The sequence below is a fragment of the Channa argus genome, chromosome 7, assembly GCF_033026475.1.
Source record: "Channa argus isolate prfri chromosome 7, Channa argus male v1.0, whole genome shotgun sequence".
NCBI lineage: Eukaryota > Metazoa > Chordata > Actinopteri > Anabantiformes > Channidae > Channa > Channa argus.
Window position 1 is genome coordinate 21,810,517 of NC_090203.1, and position 13,825 is coordinate 21,824,341.

At 41.0% G+C, this 13,825-nt stretch overlaps 1 protein-coding gene across 2 annotated transcripts in view; it reads left to right on the plus strand.

Moving 5' to 3' along the window:
- Positions 1-13,825, plus strand: part of zfpm2a (zinc finger protein, FOG family member 2a) — a 115,154-nt gene that overhangs the window by 51,941 nt on the left and 49,388 nt on the right. For both annotated transcript variants that reach the window (XM_067510811.1, XM_067510810.1), the window contains exon 4: positions 2,043-2,167. In XM_067510811.1, the coding sequence (XP_067366912.1) occupies positions 2,043-2,167 (125 nt within the window). The remainder of the gene's footprint in view (positions 1-2,042; positions 2,168-13,825) is intronic.

The following is a 13,825-nucleotide window of genomic DNA, read 5'->3' on the forward strand; positions in this document are numbered from 1 at the left end:
CCAGTTAAATAACACGACAAGTGTGGGCTGTATATTTCTACTATGTCCATAAACCTATAAATGCATATACATAGAACACATATATATGCAACTCATTATTCATCCAGGAGTGTTTTTGTGGAGATCCTCCACTAGTATCTGCAACAGATGTGACAAGCCATCTGTGAGCCAAGGTCCTGAGGCAACATTTGGTTTGAGATGCACACAACTGGCACCTAAACATGGTGGACCACAAACCACACTAATTGAATAGTACCCTCTTTTCCCTCTTTACCGCATCTACACTACCTGTTACCCCCTATTTTATTTTTTATTTTTATTTACTACAAGCCCCCCACCAACAAAAAGAAATAAAGGGGGAAAGGAATCTAAATTGTTGGCTGGGGATGGCTGTAGCTGTGTGTCAAGCGGGGCTAAACAGGAACTCGCATCCAAGCGGTTAAAGGCCGTGGGTCTTATCTGAGGACAAACAGAATGCATCAAGCGGTGGCTGTTGCTCTCCATGATGACGACCAGCTGTGCACCAATGTTTAATTATTTCTCAGTAATGAGCTTACCCACCTTCCACTGCAGCACTGGGAAGACAGCATGCAACAGCAGGAACATGGAGGGGGGAGGACACAGAGTAAAAGGAAACAATGAGATAATGCTGGTCAAATTATCTTATTTTGGGACCTATTCCAAAAATATGCATGCATTGTTCTCTAAAATATGACTAAATATCATATTTAAAAACATTTTATTAACTACTTACAATAAAGTCCTGACCAAATGAGTGAATGATTATTATGCATGGTATTGAACTTTTTCTATTGTTAGCACAGTGACCACCACTGAGTGTATGATTGTACGAGGTAACAAAACTAATGCTTAAAAAAAGCACATTTTGCACATATTTTATTACCAGCACGACAGATGGACACAAGTATGCTGCTGATACATAGCTGATACTAACAGATTATAACAGGTCTGATTAAGTTATTAAACTGCACTTTATATGTCATGCAATTTGAACAGGCTGCAAAGAATTGTTATTAGTCACATTTGTGAACAAATGGGCTTAAAAGACACAACTTTTGTTAGTCAGTTTGTTTGAATAAGCATGCATTAACAATATGATCCTGCCTGGATATATACAGTAGATGGCTGTTCGATTTTATGCTTTAGTTGTAGATTCCCAGAATACAAAGGGTGTTTACTAGCTCATGCAGATCTCTGACCTCCCCAAAGTCGACTCGCTGATTAGACATATTTAAAAAAGGTTCAAACACAATTCAGATTTGATTTTAAAAAAAATCAATAATTTATCTGAGTTTGTGCCCTTCTTGTGTTCAGGAAGTTTATTAAACGAGATAGAACTAATTCTTCCAGATGTCAGAATCATTACACTTCCTCTAACACGCCGTCTTTAGGTTGTCAAGGCAACCGGTCGGAAATGTTGACAGCATCATACTTTTCCCCTTGCGTAACACACACACATAGGGAGCCGTCCTCCTCAATATGTCACGGCCTGCCATGGGGTTTATCATAACCATTTGATTAATCACCACCTCAAAAATGTACACTGAATCTAAGAGATAAGATAGCAGGTGGTGTCAAGGAGATGAGCACCGGTAGTACTAACAGTGTTATCCAGTTTCACTGTTAATTAACTGGAGCTCTGCACAGCACTAACAAGGGCCCAGCCTTCCTGGAGCAACACAAATAGGCCTGCCGTTAGCTGCTCTTTCCTGCCACTGAGCCTGCACTGTCTCACAGAGATTATCTCGACACAAGACACCCTTCAAGTAAGGTTAGTGTGCCATGTGTCTGAGGTACACCATCAGATGGATGCTCACTTGATTTGCTTATCCATTTTGATACTGCTTGGGTTTAAGCTTCACTGTTTACTGCGGAGTTTGAGGCAGTAGTGTGATCACACGTGTAGGTTTCAGGGGAAAGGACAAAGAAAGAATGTCACTGTGATTTGATGCGGAACTCGTGGGCTATATGTAGTAAGAGCACTATAGCTGACTGCTTTGGGTTCTGCTGTGTTTTTTTAGGAGAGCTGGATGCCTTCCTTAAAGATGGCGAGCGTCGGATCCACAGCCGGCAGCAGCTCCCCGTGGGGACAACATGGGGACCCTTTGAAGGGAAGATCGAGATGAGCACTGACAACACCGCACTGGTACAACCTTTGTTTGGTCAACTATGTAATACAAGACTTTTTAATATTAACCTACAATAATTATGTGACAAAAAGCAAACTGCAACAGGAATGAATAAGGACAAACTTATAACACAGTGCCAGAAAAACAACTGGAAAATAAATAAAATCAAAGGGAGATGAGAAGTGATTTAATAGTGGACCCAGACTCAGCTAAGCAAATGTTGAGTCAATTAAAGTGTCTTTTCATGTTCCCAAGTTAATAAAATACCTGATCAGTAATATGCTGATGTCTACTAATAAGAACGTCTGTCTAGTACTGTAGAAAAATGCAGTATTTCATGTCATCTAGTTTTATACCTGGTGCTGTACAGGGAGTGGTGGGGGTGGCTGTATCTCAGTTGGTAAAGGCAGTTGTCCACGGGCCACAGGGGTTCAATCCCCGTCACGGCTATATGTCAAAGTGTCTCTGGGCAAAACATTGAACCCCTAACAGCCCATTCCCATCTGCGCAGTGCCGGTCCAAGCCCGGTAGAAATTGCTGTCTGGGTTGCATCAGGAAGGGCAATCAACATGTGGACAATGATCGGCTGTGGCAACCCTGAACTCACAGGATAAGCCGAAAGGACAAAAAAGAAAAAGCAGTATAGAAAGTGGTCCTATGTTGGAAGTATGAGGAGGTAAATGTATAAGGTGTATTTAGCGCTCAAACTTTATTTCAATGAATAGATTTTGCTCAGGATATTCGGCACTGCACTAAAAACAATCTGATGATTGTTAAAACCTGTAGTTAAATCACTTTATTTGCTCCAAACTTTGGCAGCCATGGCAACATGATTACTATATTAATTTTATACTAAATTCCATGACATTCAAACCTACTGAGGTGATCCAACTGGCCCCCAACAAAAGCCTTTAAAGTGCGTCCATTTTAACAATTTAATAATATTGCACATTTTATGACAAAACACTCTAACCGGAGGATTTTGAGCTCAGTTCAGTCTTCAGCTGAATAAAGTCACAATCCATTATGTTTGATGTTAACCTGCAGACAGCAGCTTTATATCTCTTGTTCCAAAGATCCCAGCAGAGGCTTGTGTCGACCTGCTGCTCTGGTGAAGTGACAAGTCCTCCGTGGGTTTGATATTCCATTCTGCATTTGGATTAATTAGAAAGTCCTATTAAATTTGTAACCAGCCTCACATTCATCCAGTGAAGAAACATAAGGAAAAGTACATGAGGGTTTTGGACTCAGAGGTCCTCCCTCGTTTTCCCTGATTCCTCCAACGCATAACTTTATTAAATCATTTCAGAGCAGTTTGGACTGTTTTCTAAGCTGCCCTCATGGTTTTGAAGTCATCAGTGGCTTTAAATAACTCAGGCCGTATTATAGCCATGAAATATGGCTTCTCTCAGGGCAAAGCCAGTTATCCTTGGGCGGAAAAGTGATTTGACAGAGCAACACCTCAAGTTGCCTTCCAAAGTAACACACTCCATATATTTCTCCAGCAATCTCTGCATGATTCTCCATGAAAGGCATCCAAAACCAACCTTCATCTGTCCCTCAAATGACCCTCAGACTTGGCAACGCTATGTCAAAGAAAACATCTTTTTAAATTGGTTGTTTGAGTGTGTTCAGCAGATACAAACTTCACACATTCACAGCACTAGCTGCCAAACCAGATGCATAAACTGATTGTTGCTTTTGGCGGTTCTTAGTTCTTAACTAACTGTCCTCTGAGGAATTCGTTGCTACTTTCCAGATCCTCCCCTGGTTTTCTTGTGTGTGTTTTTTTTTTTTTTCTTTTCTTTTTTTCCAAGTGTGCAGGTGCTGGTCATCACCTGTAATAGGCTGTGGAAGGGTTACAGAATATGCCAAACCTCCCTCGCAATTAAAAGCAAGAGGAAAAAGCTCTATTGCCTTTGAGGATCTCGTGTGTGTCTATTCTCATGGGGCCCTTTCAATGCTTTGCTGCTTGCCCTCCTCCACTACTAAGTTTCATCTCTCAAATGGGGTACTGGCTGTTAGCAGCTTCTCACTATCTCTCATTAAAGGCTAGGTCAACTCAACTCGTATGTTTTGTTTTATTGAGCCTGCTTTTAGGGTTCAGTGTAACTTTTTTTACTTTGTTTCTTGGACGCTGAATATGCCAGAAACTATCAGTCAACTTTCTGTCTTTTTGCACATCATTAGGGAATCATCTCAATTACAATAGCAGAGTTTTATTTCTTTATTTCTTTAGTTCTTCTTTCTGTTTTTTAATCAAACTGCTAGTCATCAAGCTGTTGCCTTGTTAAGCATGTGGCCACTGGCAACATCCCTAATATAGTGTTGCATTTATCTCAGTTATTTCAGAGGGAGGCGAGGGAGTTTTTGCAAATCTTCAAACACTGACACATCAAGAAAGGAACAAACCCTGATGTCTCACCTGAAGAGAAAAAGAGGGGGAAAGTTGAAATAACAAATGTGAGTGTGAGGACAGAAAGGTGAGAGAAAGAAGGAGCGACTTTAAAAAGAAAGGAAAAAAAAAAAAGCCTGGCTAGGTTTGATGCATGTCAGGGCGGCCAGTGCTGCAGACCAGGGTCAGAAGGCAGTAGAAAGCGTTTGAGGTAGAAATAAAGGCTCATTGCTTCATGGGGCTCTACCTCAGCTAGGAGGCCCTCTCAGTCATTCTTATGAAGTGTGACCTCCACAGACTATTAAATCTCCTTTTACTCTCTTAGATTTTTTGAAACCATAGAGGGGGATGAATTACCCGAAGGCAGCCAGGTATATGGCAGGAATGACACCTCTCATACTTGGAACACATGACCCTCTGGTGAGATATTGATGTGCCCTCTCTGAAATCAAACATATTTTATCCATTCATCCAGGCACGTCATTTAAGATATGACTTTTTTAGAGGTCAAGCTATTTTTGTCGAGCCACTGCGTTCGGTACACAGGTCCGTTTCTCAATCCTTGGCATAACGCCCAGAGAGAGACAAAGTGTAATGGGTCCTTAAGTGACATACAGTAAATAATGGAAATACCGTGAATTTAAGCAGCTTCCACCTTAAACCGTTCAGGTGCAGCACTTGGATACATGCATAACTTTTCAGGAGGAAAGTGTGTTTGGCCTGGCAGGTGTCTAGGGACTAGTCCTGTAAAGTATAGGGATAGGAAAGAGGGAGGCAAGGAGAGGGGGGACCCTAGGGGGCAGCAAATGGGAGCCGGAGCTGGAGCTGGCCTAGCTACATGTAATGTGGCATGGGAGCCAATGTGGGCTTGGCTGCACGGTGGACGACAGGCCTCAGTAGCTGAGCGGAGTGATTGATGGTGCTGAGAAAGGACGACGAGTGGAGCGTTACATGCAGTTGTCCAGGCGGGCCTGGAAAGAGAGGTGTAAAGCTTGAAAAAGATTGAATGAAAAGAGAGACGGAGTGTGTGTGTGTGTGAGAGAGAGAGAGAGAGAGTACGCAGGAAAAAAGCATGACAGGAAATCTAGGCATCTGCTGGACAGAGATAGGGTCACATCTCGACCGTTTATCAAAGAGGAAAGCAGATTTCACAGCTGATGGGTCGGCTGTGGCGGGTCTGTAGACCCCAGGGGCTCAGCTTGGCATGAGAGACTGCTGCAGACCTGTTAACACAATCACACGGAACTGTACTGGATAGCTCATATCCTCACTGCTACTGTTTTTGCTCTTTATCATTCCTAATTTTTTAGGAAGTTATCAGTGTAACAGGATGAACTGTGGCTAATAGAGCCAAAATTAGAGCAACAGCAAGTTTTTCAACTATACTGAAAAATGGAGACTGAGCTGAAATCTAAGCATATTGCCTGGGTCAGCTCACTGCAGCCAATACGACGAGGAAAGCTGAGAAAGTGTGCAAAATAATTAACAGGGAGATAAAAACAAAACACAGAAAAAATGATAAAAAACAATCCCAGATCGAACATTTTTGCTGGTGCTGTCAGCAGCTTTCCCTGCTCTGTTCTTCTTCCTCCTCCTCTTCTCTCTGTCTGACTGATGGAGCTGCCAGAGCGCCGTCTCATCCCTCACTTCTCTCACTGATCAATCAGACCATTAGACTCCAATTACAGCCGCAGCCCTGACGCAGGTGAGCAACGAGCAAATTCAACTGGCTGCCGACAAAGCCTCCGCCCGTCTTCCTCGGACTGGCTCCAAATTAACGCGAATTAATAGTGACACTCAGACATAAATGTCTGCAATCAGGGGGCTAAATTAACAGTCTGGGTCGAAGCTATTGAGTAGCAGGTGTCTTTAAAAGCAGTAATTACCGGAGCTGGACAGAACCGGGAGGAGCCGGTGGCCCACGGTTTGCCTGGAGTAAGAGGCCTGGCCCCGGCGAGCCTGGCTCCCACTGTAGGTGTTAATAATTGATTGGGAGGCGAGCTATTAATGAGCAGCAGATTTAGAGCTCTGTTGTAAATGTGTGTTGATGAGGGTGTTGCCGCCTCTTGTACAATGCCTTACCAATGCTAATTACTGGGGCTTAGTCAAGGTGCACTGTAATGAGTCTGGATTCAATAGAATTCTGGTCTTTATGTGTTTTGAGGGCCTTTTAGTGCAAATGACATGGTAATTGAATTGCATAAGAGTTGTTTAATTCCAGATTAAGATCTATCAGGCAGCTTTTATCTTATCTTGTCATGTATTTTAATATGCTTGTTGCATATTAGCTAGTTTCGCTTGGAGCATTAGTTTATGATAAAAAATATCTACCACTCATCTGAAGCTCATACTGATAGAAGCAGTCAGCACATGCTAAAGGCTAAGTTCTCCTAATAACCAATTTAACACAATAACACATAATATTACCCTTGTATTATACATCATTATCACTGTAATGATAGTGTGTTTAATTTTTCTGATAGTTTTTAAGTGTTCAAGATTAAAATTACCTTAACAAAACATCTGGCAGCGGAGAAATAACGACAGAGGCAACGACTTGTGTGTTTTTGTATTTTTTTAAAACATTCAATGTGATATGTTTTTTTTAACTCTGTTAGATTTAAGTCTCACTGAAAGAAACCAAGAAAGCTATTAAATCCATGTATGGTTACAGCGTGCAGTTGTGGTCCTGGATTTGAGTGTGCATGCACTTAAATGTGGGCGGCATGAGTGCATGAGCATGTGTGTGCAGACTGTCTGCTTCTTTGGGCTGTGAACAGAGAGCTTTACCATGTAGACTACAGAGGAGCAAAAATGTCAAGATACTGTCCTAATTTTCACCCAGGACAGAGAGAGAGGCAGGGGCTGCCATCCGATTGGAGTGTGATTATTGTGTAATTTAGTACAAGGGTAGGAATATGGGGCTCTGCAACCAAAAACTGCTCTAGAAATTATTCAGCCCATCACTCAAGCCATTTATCTCCCTTCTTTTGCCCACCCTCTCCCTCCAATATGTTTATTGTTAGGTACCCCTAAACTTTAACAAGTGGTGGCGGATTTTTCTGTTTCAGAAATTATATTTTTCTTCTTGTCATTGCTTCATTAATCAAGAGGAGGCATTCTGAAAAATGTTTTGTTTTGGAGGCTGCAATCTATTTTGTGTGTGTGTGTGTGTTGTAGTTAATCTGCGCCCGTGGCAGGTTTCCCCTCCGAAACGCAGCGCTAAGCAGCGGTATCGCAGGCCTATTGTTGTAGCCTCTGTCATAGCAAGGAGAGCCTGATGCAGGCCTGGGCTTGCCTGATAAGGAAAAGAGGATTCAACATGGCTGGAAAGGAGAATCAGTGGGACTTGAGAGTGGAGTACGGATGGGGCAGATGCGCACGCACACACACAGATACACACACACATACTCACACACACACACACACACACACACACACACATATGTACAGACTCACACAAACATACAGATTGACATACACACATGGTCTATAAACATACAGTGCATGAGCACACACACACACACACACACACACGCAAATCATCACCATCATCACACTGGCACATGCCCAGGCAATTATTTACAGTAACATCCAATTACATATGCAAGAAGGCACCCCAGGATAGGACCTCTGCGTAGCATAGCTGCTAAATGGCACACACACACACACACACACACATACACACACACAGAGAGCATTAAATATGCATGCACATGCACACAAACAAACAAACCATTTACCTAAAAAAATCAGCAATTTGAACAGTTTGGTACATTGTAATTTATGTTTGCATTTACTGTAAATGTGGCCTGTGGGTTCTATCGCAAAGTTGTCTTAGATATAGGTTGAAAACTCCTGATAAAACATTATCAGGACCACGACCGTACACATCATTTAAGTCCCCAAGTCCTGGACCTCAATATTTTTTCTGAGGTACATATAATAAAAGTCAACTAAGAAGAAGTGTATTTTTGATACCACAAAGATAAAACACCAACTACTCATGCCTCATATGATCATTCACCCAGTGGGTGGAGGGAATCATCGGGTTTTTTACTACAAAATCTCAACACAGTTTTGCTTTGACTAGGTCAACAAAACAGACACACACCAGAATTCACAGAGGGTGAGACAGGTAACTAGATAGTTTTACTAAAGCGCTGTTAGTAGTTCAGTGTCATTCATACCTATGGATGTATAATCTTTATCCTCAGACATAATCTGACAAAATTGCTTTGTGTGCGATAACACTATTTGAAGCAGTGGATCTTCATTATGATTGCTGTGTCCCAGATAATCCCTTTTTTGACACTAAACCAGCTGGTTAGTTTTACTTAGTAAATCCAAAGTCATACTCATACAAGTTCATCAAAAGTTGAATGCTTTTTTTTTTAATAAATTCAGTTTGTGCAATGGTTTGAAACGCATGACAAAACAAGGTTTCCCTATTTTATTTTCAATTGCAAGATCATGAAAGTGGAGTCCAGTAACATTTTCATTAGCTGGCCATGTGTTCAAGAGGCCTACAGATGAAAATAAGATGACTGCATCATCAAAGCTGAGCTTCGGGAAAGGAAAAGATATACAGTATCTAGATGGGGAGACTGAGAGAAAAGGAGAAAGTGACGCATTGACGTACCATTTGAGACATATTTGTATTGTTTAAATTTAAAATGAAGTACAGTCAAACAAAAAGGTGAAAAAAAACTCATATAACTTGTATGTAATTTAACAAAAATATATTTTAACACATATTGGAAGGTGAGAAAAACAGAGGGAGAGAGAAATGACCAGTAGGAAAGTTGAAGACAGAGAGACAAGAGGAGGAGACGCAGGTTATGTGTAGATTATTCATCATACATGAAGTACTGCTTGATGGATCATTTATGCTACTGCACACTGATTCTCAAAAAGTACATGAGATCAGGGAAATCAAATTTTTCACAAGCTCTGTTTTTTTGGACCTCGGTATTTCTAAAACCCTGTGTACGGCCATGATCAGGACTAACAGGATTTGAATTTCTGTGTTGGACACACAAATAATTTTGGCACAAAGAATGTGGCTCTATCTAATGAAATAATGGCCCCAAATTTTAGGCGGAGAACCAATTTGCGATTGCATGCATCAATTATTTCTTGGGCTTAAACCAATATCAGGGCTGGGGTCTCTTCAGATGGGTAAAATGGTAATTATCTGGCCTGCTTTCCATTCCTCAGTGTCATCCATATATTTATCGATGGTTTTCATGTTCTTACATTAAAATGGGGAAACATCCAAGCTCATTCTATTGAAGTAGCCCTTTTAAACTGGGTTTTTTCAACCCTGATCTACATGACATTGATGTCTGTTTGTGAGTCACATGAAGAGCGAGTGTTAGACCGTGGCAAAAAAATGCACATGCACATTGTTTTTATTGTTATTTATATTTTTCGAAGCTTGATCTTTCAAAGTACTTGGCTGGAGCTCATTGCCGCCCACAGTTCCATGTATTAGCTGTGAAGCATTCAGCCAGTCAGCTAGTCGGACCTTCAGTAGTTACTGGCCATCTCACGTTTAAGAGATAATAGTTGACTTCATTTACAAGTGAATTTGACATTTCCTGTCCTTACATCACAACACAACTACCCAAACTGATATGGCAGGTCCCCTGATAAGCAGAGCAGGACCCACCGATTGGCTTTGTGCCTGCTGTAAAGGCTGCATGGCTTCCTCAAACACGCTAAGGAGAAAGTGATATGATCGGAACACATATGCAGAGATGGGGACCAATTGCAAGATGATTTAAGGCAATTCAGGTTTTGATTTTATTTTGGTTTTACTCCTAATAATGTACAGCCTGACACTGGTTGGTGATTAAGAAAGTACTGCATTATGATTAATGCAGTACTTTCTTAATTAAAGCCACATTTCATATTAATTATCTTCATCATATGAAAAAAAAACAAAGTTTTATTTCTTTGTTACATGTTTCTTGCAATATTTTCTCTTGTCCTTCAACGTCTACTGAACCACTTCAGCTCAAGTTGAAAGGCACTTTAATGCTATTTCTCTGCTGCATTTCATAGGGAAAAAATGTACTTTTGAATTGACTCTATATACTGTATTAAACACATAAGGCTTTAGATAAACAAAAGTAAATGATGATTATTTAAAACACAGCACAATTAATTCAAATTTTTAAAAGCAAAGGAATCAAAGCTGCTTTGCTTGTATTCATCTCACCTCAATCATACTATTACTGAATCAGTTAATCATTGGTTAAAGATGTATTCAAGTCAAGTTGGGCTTTAAAGTCAGAACAGCATACAGCACATGTCTATATCTCTTTATTACACTGTAAAAATGTAAAATGTAAAAGCACTGTATTAACAAGAGTGTTTAAGTAACAATGTGACTTAAGTAAGTACACTTAATTTCAGAAGTATCAAAACTACGAGCACCGTTTGAGGGTTATGCAAGTATATATTTTCATTTAATGTGTATCATATATTTGGTGACATTGTTTTAATCAAAATGTATATTAGTGTATACTGATTAGTTTATTTGTTTTATTTATTATAAAATAAAATTTCATACTGCATAGATTCTCTCCAGATCCTACTGAGTTGGACTTTGCATGTAACTTGAGGCTATTTGTTGCAAAAGTTCATTTATCCTACCAGTACTCACTCCAAGCCTATGAGAGCTGCTGTCCTGCTTCACTTTGTGTCCTCCCACTCCGCTCTCATCTGAGATGGTGTCTTCCAGCTTCTGATTGACTGAATCCACCTGATACATGTAATCCGTGGTGGCTGATGCAGGAAAAGTTGGAAAACAAGGAGATTGGATCTTATAGGACTGGAGTAGAAGCCCCTAATTTATCCTGAGATTTCCGACTTTCCGTTGATATATCTGTGCCATGCTTATGTCCTCACAGACATGTTGTAGCACCTACTATAGCTATATATTGTTGTAATTATAGATCAACCAGTGCCTGCCTGCCTCCATCTGTCTGTTCAGTCACCATTCAGCAGCAGAAGAGCTGGACTAGTGATGGCTGAAAGCCCCAGTTAGGTTTAAGGTCCTGTGGGGCCACTCTTCGAACCCGCAGGGCTCGAGGGTAAGCTGGGTGTCTACATTTGTCCCTCATGACTCTCTGGGTGTTTGCTGTCTGCCAGTGGCTCGTCAGAGGGCGACGCAGCCTGGACAGCAAACTGTAACACTGAGGCGATGTATTATCTTCATGCTTATAGTTCCTGTACATAAATAGCACCATTCGTGAACAACTGAGCCATGGGGGACAGCACAACCCCGAAATAAGTCACACACTCCGAGTTTTTATGAATTTTAATATTTTTTTGTAGCAGATTCGAGATGTAAACTTTTTCTAAGGTATCAACAAACAAGTAAAGCTAGGTTTTTTAGAGAATGTTATTTTCAGGCAACAATAGTCAACTCAAAAGTCCCTGGCTTCACACATATTGCTTTGTTTTACAGTACGCAATATGTCTTCCCAAATGAATGCTTATCCAACACTTCAATACACAACAGACCTCTGTTGCAGCAAAGGCACAAGAGGAAGGAGAAGCAGAAAGAAAGAAAAGTGAAACAAAGTTGAGTGGTGCCAGCTGCTTTGCCATCTGTCACTGTCATGGTTGTAACTCATGATATGTTGAAACAACTTCCTTGAGACGTTGTGGAGATAATTCTTGATTGTTTCCATTTGCAAGCCCCTGATAGTACTCTTGGTGTTCCAGCACAAAGTGAGTAGAGAGCAGGGTTTGGTGGAAGTTGTAGATGACTCTCCAATCTCTGATTGCAGAAATAATAAGCAATTGATTCCATCTTCTTTTCAGAGGAAGTCTCTAAATTTAAAGCGTGATAAATTAAAAAGTGAGGGAAATGAGATCCCTAAATGTGCAAAACCATCTCTATTAAGTGTCTTCTTTGTAAATACTGTAAATACTTAAACATTCTGCAGCTTTTCCTTTTTCATTCTTGGTCACATTGGCGAGAGAAGTGGAGAGGCAGAGAGGCTTAGCTTGCTTCACCTCCTTCAGAGAAAGAAGGACAGCCACCCTACAGGGAGGCAAACCCCTGCTGGTAGACCTTGATAAGTCCTCGCTGTCCCCTATCCTGGCCTTAGCCCTTTGATCCTCAGCCTAGTTGGCTCTGGGCCTTCTAAAGACAAAGCCTTGTCAAAAATGACTCTGGACGAATGAACAACCAAGCAGGAAACTTCAAGTCTTCTGACATCAACAACAACAACAACAAAAAAAAGGTTAGCATTGAAGATAAGAAAGCTGATAGGTGCTGGAGGAGATGAAGGTCTGGACAGTGTCCATTTACTCCATGGTGGTCCAGCAGCGCCTCATTAGGTGGTTTGCGTATGAGGCTGTCAAAGCAGGAATATTATACCACGGGGTCGTCAGCAAACTAATTGGGTAACAAAGACCAATTCCAGCTCTGGAAAACCCATCTTTTAAGAGTGCGTGTGGTGAGACTCTGATAAGAGAGTTCACGTCTAATGCATTTAGCGAGGGGCAAGTTCACCATCTTTATCTTATTTACTTAACTTGGTGTAAATATTATTGCTCTTTTACGCTGGATTTATTGAGACCCCATTTCTCTGAAGTGCATGCAAAGATCAAACTATTGAACAATGTGGCAATACGTAGATGATCAGGTGGTAATGCAAATCAGAGACACTGTACAGCACCTTTGCTCGGTTTAGTCGTCATTAGTGCATTTACGCTTGTGATGCAGTTCCAGCAGTTACTTGCTTTCTTATTTGCCTCAAGTGGTTTTTGTTTTATTTATTTATTGTACTTTTTATCTCGTTCATTGTAATTAGTCTTCTTTCCACCCAGATATGGAAAGAGCTGTGTTTTTGAATCAGGAGACTGGCTGTAAAGAATCTCCTGGAATGTAGATCCGCACGCAGTAGATGATGCATTCATGAAATTTATAACTCCACCAGAGACGAGATGGGAGTTCAAAAGAATATTAAAATTCAATACCTAAAGGGGGGGGCACAGAGGTTTATCTAAAGTCAGGGGCTTTATTCAAGCATCATGCCTACTATTTTATTGTTTGTCTTTATTTACTGCCTCTGACTGATCCTAGTCTTCCATGTGTGGTTATGAGAGCAGGGATTTGTTGTGACCCCATTGACTGACTGACTCCTTGAGTTCCCTTTGCATCCTCTTTGAAGACACCCCACATCCGTATGTCTATTCCCGACAGAGAAAGCATGGATCAGTCCAGAGAATACGCCACCTGCCACCTTGACCCCCA